The sequence below is a fragment of the Coenobita brevimanus genome, chromosome 98 (assembly GCF_032717465.1).
Source record: "Coenobita brevimanus isolate Jiangsu-jjx chromosome 98, ASM3271746v2, whole genome shotgun sequence".
Taxonomy (NCBI): Eukaryota; Metazoa; Arthropoda; class Malacostraca; order Decapoda; family Coenobitidae; genus Coenobita; species Coenobita brevimanus.
The window spans coordinates 37,829,137-37,844,049 of record NC_137051.1 but is presented as its reverse complement, the minus strand read 5'-3'; the positions used below and the strand labels follow the sequence as shown (position 1 = coordinate 37,844,049).

Genomic DNA, 14,913 nt, shown 5'->3' with positions numbered 1-14,913 from the left:
GAAGCCTCACATTAATCGAGAATACGTACATAATAATTACACTGAGGAAAGCTGTCAGTCGAATCATTGCCGCAGATAGTATAGAATCTTACGAACTGAATTTTATCCACGGTCTTTCATCTTTCCCTTCCGTTTCTCCCTAACCAGTTTCCTCTTCATGACATTTCTCTCTATCAGGTCTCCCCTTCCTGTCAGTGTTTCCTCTGTTTGGTTTCTGGCAGGGGACGGGGTGACGTGGAGGCAATTCGTTTGTGGCCACCCCTTATGGGATTAAGGTGTCTGGAGATAGGTAGATAAATAGATGGATGGATAAATAGACGGATAGATAGACAGCTGGATGGATGGATGGATGCGTAGATAGATTGATTGATGGATAGAATGAGTGAGTTTCATGTCCTTGTTTTACTTTTCTCACATACTCCTCTCCCTGTCCATTTCTCATCAACTCTCCCCTTATCAATATTTTTAGCTTGCTCTCTCTGTTCAGCCTTCTCTCACATTCCCTCTCCCTTTTCATTTCCACACACATTTGCTTTCCCTGTCCACATTTTTTCATCTTCTTCCCTTTCTTAAGAGAGTGTATGATAGGCCAAGGAGAAGGTGGATAGATGAAGGAGTATTTAATCAAGAGAGGTACACACACACACCTAAATAACACCTTTACCTAGAGACACGAGTGCATCCAGCCAGACTACGATGCGGCCACCACCCTTCCCTGCTAAAATGCGAACACAAAACACAGCTCAGTCAATCTACTCTGTCCGCACTACATTGCAATATCCCCTTCACAGTGCAGCCTATTTACCCATCACTTGCACCACATTATCACAGTCAGTCCTTCAACATAGCCTCAACAACAGATCTCCGGGAGCGATTTGAAGGCCACTGGGTTCCTTTTCAATTGAGCCTGGGGTTACAAGAAAAACAACTACAGTAATAACAAAAACAGCAGCAAAAATAACAGGGACAACAAAGCTCTCTCGTAATCGGAATAATCTTGTCGGGAAATAGGAAGAGTATAATAAGAATGACGTAATCTTGAAGTTAACCCTTTCGTGTCGTAAAAGGGAACTAACATGACTGGAAGAAGCCCCTTTTGTTTTGGCGTAAGGATGAGGGGATTCCACCGCCAAGCACTTGTGTTGCCTAGTACTTCCCAGGACAGAGGAAGAGAGCACGCTTTTATCCTCTGATTCATGTCCCAAAGGAGATAACTGTACCTTTCCATGTCACCCTTTCCCATATATGACAGTGAAAGATTGTTAGGTGTAATGACAGTCACCATACACTAGCCATCCTTTTTTTTTGGTGATATTTATCTTATATCTTTTCATGGTAATGCGAGGAGACATCAAATGTAGGTAATTTAGTCTTCATTTACCGCTGCTTATGCCCAAATTCGCCTATTAGCTCCCGCGGTAATGAGCAAAGTTGACGCTCAATTAAGAGTTTAGGATCATTGACGCTGTGTTGTCTGGCCAAAGTTTGTCTTCAAGTACACGATGATGGAGTTTGGGGGAATTTGTTATCCGCGCCACTATAACGTATTAATTTAGCCTTCTTGCCTCCAGACGATTTTATCCAACTTGGGAAAGCAAATGGAGCCTGGTGGGTTAGTGGGATTTGGTGCTCTAGCTGAATGGAACTTGTGTGGGTTTCATCTGAGGGGTGGTGGGTGTTTCTTGCTTGCGTAATGCTACTCAAGGACATGTGAAGCTGGTCACCGTTGTCTTAAATCTCGGGACTGAGTAGCCCAGCCCCTGGCCCTTACGCTCCTGTTTATATGGGACAATATGGGATTAGATATTATTATTATTATTATTATTATTATTATTATTATTATTATTATTGTTGTTGTTGTTGTTGTTGTTGTTGTTATTGTGAAAGGTCTCATGTTGAAGGGGATAATGGCGCTGTATTTATCCTATCCGGTTTGACAAATTTATCCTAATCTAAATAAAATCGTCTGGAGATAGTAAATAGGAAATCAGTAAAATCAGATACCGGATTCCAAGGACTGATGCAGATTAGGATAATGAAGGGAATGACAGGCTTACATATTCACATCTTCCCTGCCCTACTGCCCATCATTGCCCCTTGTGTTCCCCCTCCCTACTGCCCATCCATTGCCCCTTGTGTTCCCCCTCCCTACTGCCCATCCATTGCCCCTTGTGTTCCCCCTTCCTGCTTCCTCCCCCTCTCCTACTGCCCCTCCTATTCCACCCCACATTGCCCCTCTATGTCCCCCCTTTGCTCCCATTCCTTGCTCCCTTTGATGTCCTTATCACCCCCTTCACTCCCCAGCTGCCCTGCCACTACCCTTCCCCCTCCCCCTGTTTCCCTACCACCCCTGCAAGCCTTCCCTCTCCTCCCTGTCCCCTCTCACTGCTCCACTCTTCGTACTCTGCCCCTCCCTTCCTTTATACCCCTTCCTACCTTCCTCCTTTTCTCTCTTCCCTCCTTCCCGTTTCTTTCCCTTCCTCCCTTCCGCCTTTTCCTCTCCATTTCCCTCCCTTCCTTCCTTCCTTCCCCTCTCTCTCGCTTTCTCTTCCCTATTCTCTTCTGTCCTTCCCCCACTCTCTTTTTTCTTCCCATCATTCCTTCCCCTCTTTCTCTGTCCTCTTCCCTTCTTCCCCTCTTTCCCAGCCTTTTTCTTCCCACCTCCTCCTCTTTATCAGTCTTTCTTTTTCCACCTTCCTCTCTATCCCAGGTCTTCTCTTCCCTCCTTCCTGTCTTTTCCAGTCTTTCCCTTTCCTCCTTCCCCTCTTTCCCAGTCTTCCTTTCCTCCTTCCCCTCCTTTCTCCTCTTCTTTCCCCTCCCTCCCCTTGCCATCCGTCCCTTCACTGTCTACCCTCTCCTCTCACACTCCTTTCCTCTGACTCATCTTACCTCCGTGTGATCATCTGTTTCCGGGTCCGTAATTCCAGCTGCCAATCCCATCTCTCAACCGCGACTCTTAGGTGATGTACAGTCGCCATCAAAAGTCCTGTCTCCTGTCCTGCCTTATTTCCATGAACCCTTAAAATTAGTCTCTTGAATCCATAGCAGAAGACGCTGATGAAAATAATTTGTGCCCCTCCCCTCAAAAAAAATGTCTCCTAATTCTTATTCTATTTTTCTATCTATCTATTGCCAGACGCCTTAATTCCGTAAGGGGTGGCCACAAACAAATCGCTTCCATGTCGCCTTGTCCCCCGCCATTTCACTGCCCTGCTCCCAGCTCACACACCCCTCTCATATACCTCTCCACTCGAAAATCCATGGAGAGAAAAGCGGAAGATGGCGACAGGACCTCAGATGCCGAATTCATAGCAGACGACACTAGTGCCAATAATTTATGGCCAAAAAAACAAGTTATAAGTGTCGCCTAGCCTACTTCTCAATACCCACACTTATAATCGAAATTCATGACGAGAAAAGCTGGAGATGAAAGTACAATTGCCTAATGTACACTTATTTAACATGTCAAGAGGACGATGTGGGAGAATTCCTGTACTCTTTAATATCACCTGAAGGAACTGGGTCACTGGTATAGCTTAAATATTACCTCGTTGTTGTGTAGGCTACATGTCAGTGAGCTTATGAGGCACAAATATGTCTCGTTAGTTACTACAGTTCTCTCACTTTAACTTGGCCCAGATTTTCGTCCTTTTGCAACTTACTTCACAATAAGGAAATACAGACGCACTACATCCTTGCCATTGCACTTCTTCGTGACCAGCATATTATTCTAGTGCTTATCTAGTGTTACAACTCATCACTGACGATGGAGAGATGGCAATATTAGGCCATGTAAGTGTGAACAGATTATAGTCAGATCAAGTGGAGGAAGTAGGAGAGGATAAGTTTTGTGTGTGTGTGTGTGTGTGTGTGTGTGTGAGAGAGAGAGAGAGAGAGAGAGAGAGAGAATATTAATATGATTCTGCAGGCACCTCATCAAAAATTTACTTACTGTTTTTAGTGAATTGTCAAAAAAATATGTACAGTATTATTAATGGTATGTATGGTGATTCAGAAGGAAAATGGGGTTTCTAGGATAATAATAATAATAATCATAATAATAATAATAATAATAATAATAGTGACGATGGTGATGATGATAATGATGACAATAACAATAATCTTGAATCCGTCCTGAACTTTTGCTCTACTTCACGTATAAAAGAAATACTCTTGTTACATTATTCTTGTTAATAAGAAGACTAATGCCGTGTGGGCGCTACTGTACAGGTAAAGATATAAGATTTAGGTAAATACGTAATCAGTACTCTATTTTATTTAGCAGTGGCGGTAGTGATTATACTGATGTATGTAAATTGCATTAGGATTTCGGATATACCAACCCAACAAAAGAAATATTCACAGCATGGTAATTATAGTCAGGAACTTTCAATTTGGTGATATTTTAATTGCCATAATTAGGGTAAAATATGTAAATCCTGGCCACATAATGGTTGCCCTCCATGATGCTCGATTTTTTTAATATATCAGGTTAATTACCTTACCTTGAGGTCTTTACGTAGGTCCTCATCTCTTGTCTCTTCAACATTCTACTTTCAACATTCATATCCATTATCCGCCTCACCTGCTTTACCTCTTCCTTGTTTTCCATATTCCGTTTCACTTAGACTACCCGTTTCACTTCAGTAATATATTTAAAGCCAAACCTTTCCATCAGTGCTGTGCTATCCAAATTTTCCTCACGTACGCATCCGGTATCCATCTCACCATCCTCAGCCCCACTCACTCCAACCTGCCAACATCCTTAGCTTTCAGTGGTTACGCTTCGCTTCCATATAATCATTATGCGTCTCATAATAGGCATCATCCACTTTCCCCTTGTGTAAAACGGAAATTCTCTCTTTATCAGGAGAGACAGCAATTTTCTTAACTTTTTCTAGTCACTTTTGATTCCGGCATTGAAGCTTCTCTACCCAGTCACTAATCATATCACCTGAATAGCAAAATCTTCTCAAACACTCCAGGTAAACTCCAGTACATTATCCATCCTAACAGCATGACTTCCTGTGCAAATGTCACGCTTAAAGTTCACTAGACCTTACTCTGCACACAATTACGTCTCTTGTACATCTATCTGTTGCAACCAGGAAAAGTAGAGATGAGATACTGTCCACACCTCCCTTACGTAAGGCAAAAGGCCATTCTCCACTCACCACCACAGACCTACCTTCCACCCCGTTCAGCATTACCTTCCTTTCGCCCTAATTAGCCTTGAATTCTTCTCCTCCTTGCCGTCCCACCATTACTCAAACGTTTCCTCCTCCCTTGTCAGTAGTCAGTACAAGATCATCGGTATGTAACAGTTGTCAAAGCACCCTGAACTTGGCTAACAGAGTTTTCAAAACATAATGAACAGGTGTGAAGTTGGGACAGACACCTTTGTGGAAAATTCGCTACAAACTTCACCACTTACTCTCACTGAAGTTTTAATTTCATACAGTGTCGTGACAATACACTTATCAACACTCATCTGTCTTCAAATTCAATGCACCATCTCTCTGTGTACTCTATTTAAGGCCTTCTCAAAATCTACAAATGAAAAATACAAGTTCCTCTTGGCGACACAAATGTTCTTGAAGCTGTCTTGCAATAAATATAGGATCTGTAGTTTCTGTACTTAGCATGAAATCAAACTGTATCTCATTAATTTAGGATCGCTCTTCCTTATCATGCTCTCAGTAACTCCCATTGTTTTCACCGTATATCAAGTAGTATCTGTCCTTCATGTTCACAGTAAGCCAGCATATTCACTGTACAAGCACACAGTATTGGTCTTCCTTAATTACCTCATTCCAGCGCATCATCCTTACCTTTATTAATGTACACTTGGCCACACATGCTCCTGGGACAGTGTGTATGTGTGAAGTGGAAGTGTAGCTACAATTTCCAACGTTCATACATCACGCCACCTGGTCATTTTAACTAATATTTGACACCGATCATTCAGTGCCGCCAACAAACATGCCATTAGGTCAGGGCTGTCAGATGTGCTAAATGCCACACTTCTGCTACACACTGACGCTGTCCCAGGTATATATGGAGCCAATTGCACACTATCACAAATTATTTATTAGGCACGCTATCGTTATAAAAGAGATCTTACCGTAATTTCACACTGATGTCACCAAATTACCATTGAATTATTTTCCATGCAAAATATCATAATAGAATTTTCAGTATTTTTTTTTTTTTTCATGCTCCTTACGTTAAAGAAATATGATAATTTTTTTTTTTTCCTAGACGCGCTGACTGCTCATTATATTTCCAAGGCTGAGGGGAAAAACAGCTTTCTTTTTGCCTTCTGTTATGTCTCGTCAGATGACGCATTATTATTATTATTATTATTATTATTATTATTATTATTACTACTACTACTACTACTACTACTACTATTGCTACTGCTATTATTATTATTATTATTATTATTATTATTATTATTATTATTATTATCATTATTATTATTATTATTACCTCCAAGCAATCTTAGTCAGTTTAGGGGTGACTTTTTTAAACTGCAGACGTTAAATACAGCCTTCATTAACCCCTGAGAGAGAGAGAGAGAGAGAGAGAGAGCCCACCGTATTAAAAAAGGCTAACATTCTTCCATCATCAACTGAAATGCAACACTAGAGTTACCCCGACCAGGAGAGGGTTAACGATAGCACCATCATCAATCATGTTCCTACACAGCTTTCTCACAGCCTACAAGAATCGTCTAGAGTTAGCTGTGGTGGTGTACTAGAGTTGTGCTGATCATGAGACAGCTAAAAGACTAGAAGAAAAGCTGTAATTTTTTTGCAAGACTCGATCATCCCTCAATTATATTTCCAAGGATGAAGGTAACAAAATAAATTTCTTTTTTCCCTCCTTCGAAGATAATAAAATTCCAGGAAACAAGAGTGGTGGGGAGATGAGAGAGCCAGGCCCGCATGATAAAGAGAGAGAGAGAGAGAGAGAGAGAGAGAGAGAGTCTAGTCCCGCATGATAAAGAGAGAGAGAGAGAGAGAGAGAGAGAGAGAGGGGGGGGGAGGAAGTGAAAGGGAAAAGTAGAGTCGCGGGCAAAGAGAAAAATAGACAAACAGAGAGAGAGAGAGAGAGAGAGAGAGAAGGGGAGGAAGAAAAAGGGAAAAGGAAAGAGATAGAGGCAAAGAGAAAAAAGGACAAACGGAGAGAGAGAGAGAGAGAGAGAGAGAGAGAGAGTTGAATAGACACCTGTATGTGAAACGGGAAGACATAAAGAGGAAGATAATGAACCTGGGAAAGGAGAGGAGAGGAGAGGAGAGGAGAGAAGAGGAGAGAAGAGACGAGAAGGGAAGAGGAGAGGAGAGAAGAGATGAGAAGAGAAGAGAAGAGGAGAGGAGAGGAGAAGAAAGAAGAGAAGAGGGGAGAGGAGAGGAGAGAAGAGGAGAGGAGAGGAGAGGGGAGAAGAGGAGAGGAGAGGGATGGTGAATGAAGGATTATGCAAAACCCTGAAATAAGAGGAGGAGAAGATGAGGGCGAGGAGCAAGGAAGAAGAAAACATGGAAGAGGTATTAAGAGAAGGGTCGGGTTGATAAGAAGAGGCTGAGGCTAAAGGAATCAAAAGGGCATATTCAGGATTAGAAGAAGGGGGAGCTGAACCACACACACACACACACACACACACACACACACACACACACACACACACACACACACACACACACACACACAAAGAAAAAATAAAGAAAAAGCAGCACACAAGAAAATGAAAGAGCATCCCTGAGTGCAATAGGCTACCCGTGTGTGTGTGTGTGTGTGTGTGTGTGTGTGTGTGTGTGTGTGAACCAAATAACTCATACAGATTTTGTCTAATTTTAACCAAACTTGGTGGACTGACTGAGGTGAAGCCAAGGAGTAGAGCTATTATTCTGGGGAAGAAGAGGTCGAAAGTCAATATTACAGGGAGATGTAAAAAAATTGTTTAGGAGGGTCAGCATTTTCATTTTTAATCCTATATACATCAAACTCTGGAACTGTCTCCCTCTATCTATATTTCCTACTTCCTATGATCTCCAGTCTTTCAAACGCAGTGTGTCCAGGCATCTCGAAATGAACGGATCTTGAATTTGGCACTCTTTTGTATTTTTTTTTTTTCTTTCTTGGAAGGAGCGGTTAGCGGGCTCCTGGCCTTTGGTTCCTTCTTCCTTGCATTAAAAAAAAAAAAAAAAAAGATCCCCATGGATTTCTGTAAGTGGCAGTGCTTCAACCTCACAACTCAGTGGCTTTATTTTTTTTCATCCTCAAAAGTAATACAAGTAAAGGCTCACTAAACCCAGTTACCATACCTGATATATATACAAATAACCTACATCTTATATCCGTACTTTAATGCTTTACTTCTGTTTTCATCCACTATCCCTTCTTACTGTATAAAATCTTACTTTACTTCCTGCTAAACCCGTAAAAAAAAAAAAAGAAAAAAAAAGTGAGGATGGAGAGGGTGAGGGGAGGGTGAGGGAGATGGGAGAGAAGGGCAGGTGAGGAGGGAGGGAGAGGTGGGAGGGAGAGAAGGGAGGATGAAGGTGGGGAGAGGGGCAGATAAATAACGAGGGAGGAATAGAAGGGATGGAGCGAGGGGAGGGTGAGGGGGTTGGGGAAGAGGGGCAGACGAGGAAAGAGGGAGGAAGAGAAGGGAGGGACAGAGGGGAGGGTGCAGGGGGGTGGGGAAGAGGGGCAGATGGGGAAGGAGGGAGGGAGAGGTGGTAGGGGGAGAGGGCAGGGCGAGGAGGGGTAGGGGAGAGGGGCAGGAGAGGAGGGAAGGAGAGATGGGAGGGGGAATGGGGTGAGGCAGAGCATTGAAGACGACGAAGGGGACCAAAAATAATCCCCGGTGTGAGGTTTCAATTCCAAGCCCTCTCGTTGGGTTCACATTTCCTTTTGAGTTTTCTTTGCTCGGGTTTCTTATATCAAGCCTTAAAAATACTGCATCTTGCTAGCATTTGCATTGTTGTGACCGTCGTGTGCATTCTTTACCCCTGAGGAAGATAGTGCAACCAGTAAATTTTCTCTGCGTGTCTTCATTTCACAGTGTCATGATTAATTTTGTTCCGAGAGCAGAATTATGGCCGCACATGGAAGCACCTAATTTTATTTTCTATTATATTATTTTTTATTAACAACACACTACCTGAAGAGATCTACGTTGCGCTAAAACCTTCGTATCTTCTAAATAAACGTCTCTTTTTTAGTACAATTTCTTTCATCCAGTTCAAAATATTATGAAAACCCTCGCAGACTCATATGAACACCACCCAGCGTTCCACAAACAGAGACATGTTTAGGCCAGCGTAATATTTCATCCCATACATACATACATACATTCATAAATACATTTATACAGTCGGTCAAAAGAAAAAATTCGGTGCATATATGACGTGAAGCAATCTGATAACAGGGACAATGACTACTGATAAATGCTGATTGGTTTACTCTCATGTTGATTAATTTGCTTTGATGAGAATGCTATGTATCACTTGCTCTTGACATTTCGTTATTGTTATTAAATACATACCCAGATTATATTAAACTATCGTAGGACCACGTAAACGATACTGATCATTTCATACGCCAACGATACCCCTCTAGCACGATACTTTCTTCCTCGACTGTACACACGATAAAAACGCATCCCATACACTTTCCCGTCTTTACGCTCTGAAACAACTGACGAACGATCTGCAAATGATCTCCAGTCACTTCTCATCCGTATGCCTAGTGTTATAATGAAAACCACAGGAAGCGTGAAATTTATACCTCATATGAAATAAACATTCAGAATTATTTCCCTTACGAAGAAAACGCGATTGGCACTTACCCACAGTGTAAAACCTTTGATCACAAGTGTAAAGATGTTTTTATTGTGTGTACCTATTTACTTAAACACATATTTAACATATTCTCGTTTAGTTCCATAGTCGTAGAACACTGGAACCTGGGCCGTTATTCTCTTGGGTAAGGAAGCTCCCTAGCACCTATTCCTTAGTTATTACCTTCACCAACGAAGTGGGAGGAATTATGTATTCACCTATGTTTGTCTGTCTGTTTGTCCACACGATATCTCCAAAAGTTCTCAATGAATGTCAGTGAAATTTGGTGGAAGGGTGGGCCATGGGTCAAGGAACAATTGATTAAATTTGGGGGCAGATCCGGATCCTATGTATTCCGCACAGTACCTCCACGGGTCCTGATCCGGATCCTTTTTAATGGCATTGGCGGAGGTATGCGCTCTCTGAGTACTTTCTAGTTTTTTTTTTTTTTTTTGGATATGGCTGGTTAATATCCTTTTGTACGTTATTTATGCTGAGTCAAGAGATATTGGTAGCGTTTGTGTGACAGAAAGGTACAGTAAGGTGTATTAAACAAAATAAGTCACTTAGGAAAAGGTGTTAGGGAGTTTCCTCAACTAACAAAAATTCATGTTTTTGCGTCACTGATACTACCATATACGGCTTGTTACTTTTATTTTCGTGTGAGTAAGCATTCTTTACTTTACCTTCATTATTGGTACTATTTCCAGTCTCCGTTTCACTCTTGGATATTGCAGAGGAGGATATTGGAGAGGTATATGAGAGAGGGGGGTGTGAGCTAGGAGCAGGGCAGTGAAATGGCGAGGGACAGGGCGACATGGAGGCTATTTGTTTGTGGCCACCCCTTACGGGATTGGGGCGTTTGGGAATAGATAGATAGATAGATATTGCAGATTTCATCCTTTCTTTCCACATCAGTAAATAAAAGTTTCCCAGTGTGTAGGAAAGCGACCTGAATTTGACGGTCATTTTAGCTGTTAAATACGAGTGAGGTGTGTGTGTGTGTGTGTGTGTGTGTGTGTGTGTGTGTGTGTGTGTGTGTGTGTGTCTCTCTCTCTCTCTCAAAAGTGTTCCTAAAACTACCTGTCACATTTTTTGAGGTCTCTCACACCTTTCCTCCTTCAGTCTTAATCTCTTTACCTTGATTACCTGTTCCTCAGTCTAGTTACCACCAGGTGATTTTATTCAACAATTTTCCTCACCTGAAGAGGTTAATTAAAGTTATATGATTTAGAGTGAGAGACTGACGAGGAGAGTGTATGTGAGTGAGGTGGAGGGGGGAGATGGAGGGGGAGGCCAAGGATGAGATGGAGGGATGGAATGGAGAGGTATATGAAAGAGGGATGTGTGAGCTGGGAGCAAGGCGGTGAAATGGCGGGGGACAGGGCAGGCGACATGGCGGCAATTTGTTTGTGGCCACCCCTTACGGGATTAAGGAGTCTGGCAATAGATAGATAGATAGATAATTTAGAATAAAAGAAATTTGTTCTTTATCCTGAAAATTTTTGAAGTCTTCCAAAGAGCGCATCACCATATTTCAAAAATTACTGTTCACCTTCTCATTAATTATCGTAGTAGGTCACCTGAACGAAGAGGTTAAATTATACGATATTGAGAACTTATCGTGTCTTCCTCCTCTCGTCTCTCTCTCTCTCTCTCTCTCTCTCTCTCTCTCTCTGGCGTCTAATTCGCCGATAGCATTTTTCTCTGCCATTGCAAAGCCTTCAGTGCAATTCATTTACCTTTAGAGCAGGTCCATTTCGTCTTCCTGCCATTTTTCGTAGCCTCTGTTTTTTCTGACAAACACGGCCCGTATTTCATCTCGGCTCTTCGTGTTCTCCTTTGTTGTTTTTCCATTTTGTTTTTTTCTTTAATGTTTGTGTTTTTTTATGCTTGTGTTTTTTCCTTTATTTACATTTGCTAACCTCTTCAGCCTGATGACTTTTTAGGTCTCCGGAGTGTCATAGAGGCCAACTGTATTTCCTCCGTTTCTCTCTCTCTCTCTCTCTCTCTCTCTCGGGCCGCCAATAGGTTTTTCTTTTATATATATTTTTTCTTTTTTAACTTACGGCCTGTCGGGTATTTTGCTCACCTTGTTTTCTGTTTGTCCTTGGAAAACGTTTTTAACCTCTCTCTCTCTCTCACACACACACACACACACACACACACACACACAAAGCCGATCTGTATATATATTTTCTATGTGTTCAGATACAGCATTTGGGAAATATCCTTTTTTCTGATGCTGAATTTTTATATCGTCCAAAGCGTAGGGAAGGAGTGTCGCCCCAGCCAGGTCAGAAAGGTCAAGGGTCACCCAAGGCGTGGACTTTATGATGCAGTTTTTCCTCACTATCTTTTTGTGTGAGAATAAGAGTTAAGGGGATGATATGATGATGATGCTGATGATGATGATGAGAGGAAGAGGAGGAGGAGGAAGAGGAAGAAGAAAAGGAGGAGGAAGTGGAAGAAGTGGAGGAGGAGGAGGTAGATTATTTTCTCCTAACACTGAAACTCCCTTGGCTAACACTTTCTAGCATTACAGTAAAATGCCAAGAAGTTCAGCATATTCTTCTGAGCATTTTTCTTTATCCATGCGTACCAGACTGCATGCTAATTATAGGAAATACAGCCTTTCAAATTTTTTATACAATGGCGTCTGAACACCCATCTGCAGAAACCTTCAAAATATTTTCAGCATGACTACGCAACGAAAATTTGAGCCCATATTCTTGTTTAAGGAAGCTCCCTAACACCTCTTCCTTGGCAATTTATTTTGGAATGTGGCTGATTAATATCTTATTGTATGTTATTTATGTAGAGTTTATCCATTCTGGAAGGATTAAAGTAACAGAGGAGAGGATGGCATGGTGTAATAAGCAAAACGAATCGCTTAGGAAAAAGTGTTTGCGAACTTCCTTGGCCGATAACGCCCTAGGAATCTTAGTATTGTCGTACCTAGAAAGGCTTTATAGTATGTAGGGGACAGACGACTAGTAAGAATTCTAGCACAGCAGAATTGCCAGGCCAGCGCTAAACACCTATATATATATATATATATATATATATATATATATATATATATATATATATATATATATATATATATATATATATATAATGACATACCAGTTATACCGAGACATCAAACACAGTATTAGTATCAGGATTACCTATTTCCGTGATCTGACTATCCTGAGCCAAGTACAGTACGTAAAGATGTGGTGCTGATATTATGTGAGTAGCTGGACAGTATCAAATGCCTGAGCGACCATTGCTAGAGACGCGATGGAGTATTTGCAACACTGGTCACAGGGCGTAATGTTGATGCCTAAGTCTGGACAGGGAACCGTACGTATACAACCTACATCATAGTTAAGTGAAAGTCAGAAATGTGAGACTTAAGGAGCAGTTCATCATAACAAAGTCAAGACTTTGTTAGGTCGGAATCATAAGCTGCTGAGATAGCGGTTTGTTATATGTAGCACTTCCGAGTTTTGAAAATTGAAGAAAAAAAAAAAAAGCAGAAAAGACGTAACAAAAAATCTAAAATTACTACGATATTTTTCTTAAATGTTTTTTGCGAAAAATTAACTGATTAATTCAAGTTTTGGGAATTATTTATTTACCACTTTGTTTTACTGTGGACGAGGACATGTTGCCTCACCACACCACCCTGTAAACAAACAACACCGCCATCAGCAGCATGGACAATTTCAACAGTAGGATAGAAAAACGCACAAATGGTCGTCCCCACTCTAAAGTTGCATTTTTTCCAGTTGCAAGGTAACGCAACGTTAAAATAACTTTCATATCTGGCGTGAGAGCCTTGTTTCTTGTCGTTGATCTTGTTAGAGTCTCCCACACCAAACTGTCACATGCCCGCATGGTCTATGCGGTATCTCTTTACCAGTTCTGCATCACGTAACACATTAAGCAAATCTTTCCTGTCACGAAAACGTCGGTAAATTTTTACAACTTGCCAAATACACCCCCCAGGTTGTGCTGTATATTTTTCTGGTAGTTTTTGATGAGGTCTGGGTGATTTTGACCTTCATTTTTGTTGGAAAAGCTTCATTTTGCATAAAAAACCACCAGAAAAATATACTGCACAACAGGTTAACCTGACCTAACAGACCTAACCTAACCTAACCTAACCTAACTAACACCCAAGGTGCTTGCCAAAAAATATTCTATCATATTCATGTGGATGTACAGTAGTAGTGGGTCGAATCGATAGGCTCGGTATCGATACTAGGTATCGTTATTTCATGGTGTAATCGATAACTGATTTTTTTATTTAATTTCTGTTATTGATACGACTACTACTTTGTCTTTAGAACAATCTCATGGTATGTTAGTTTTACCCCATCCATAACCCCCGTATTTCCCCCTTTTCCCCGTAGGGTTGCAGGGCTGGTGACAGTGCTTAATAACACGCTATTAAAAAAATCAATATCTCTGTAAATATCGATTTGCGATTGGGGTTATGGAGTCCATTAGCCTTCTTAGGTATCATACTAGGCTATGCGTTTATGGTGGTACTATCCCTGAACCGTATATTGGCCAGTTGTACAATAATACCGGTTATGATTCGCTCCTGTGAATTTAGGACACACCGGCGCCTCGTCTCTGTTGTAAGTTCAGGTCCTGCTGTGTCACATTATTTTGTATTTGCATATACAGTATATTGGATGCATTTTTTGATGAGTAACAGATCTCTAAGCTTTGTCGGTAGACTTTACAATCACCCTGTATAATCTATATCTGTATCTATCTGTCAGTCTTTAGATAGATAAATAGATAAGGTATAGATATAGTTATTTATGTTTTATAGGCATATTGTATAATGATGAAAACACCACACGCCCTGGACTTAATCATTGATATTAGATATCCACCCAGTCTTACTGAGTATTTGTGGGGGGGGGGGGCGGGGTGCCCCTTCACATTTTTGGAGGTATCTCTGTGTTACAGGTGTATGTGGCAAGGAGATAACTATTGCAGCAACACCCTCTTACCTGAAAAATAAACCTGATCCGTGTTGCAGGTGTGTGTGGGGAGG

At 41.4% G+C, this 14,913-nt stretch overlaps 1 protein-coding gene across 1 annotated transcript in view; it reads left to right on the top strand.

Annotated features, from left to right (window-relative positions):
* Positions 1-14,437: 14,437 nt before the first annotated feature.
* The window catches only part of LOC145414035 (G-protein coupled receptor GRL101-like), a 189,767-nt gene continuing 189,291 nt past the window's right edge, over positions 14,438-14,913 (top strand). The window contains exon 1 of the mRNA XM_080283601.1: positions 14,438-14,495. Within this exon, the coding sequence (XP_080139727.1) occupies positions 14,438-14,495 (58 nt within the window). The remainder of the gene's footprint in view (positions 14,496-14,913) is intronic.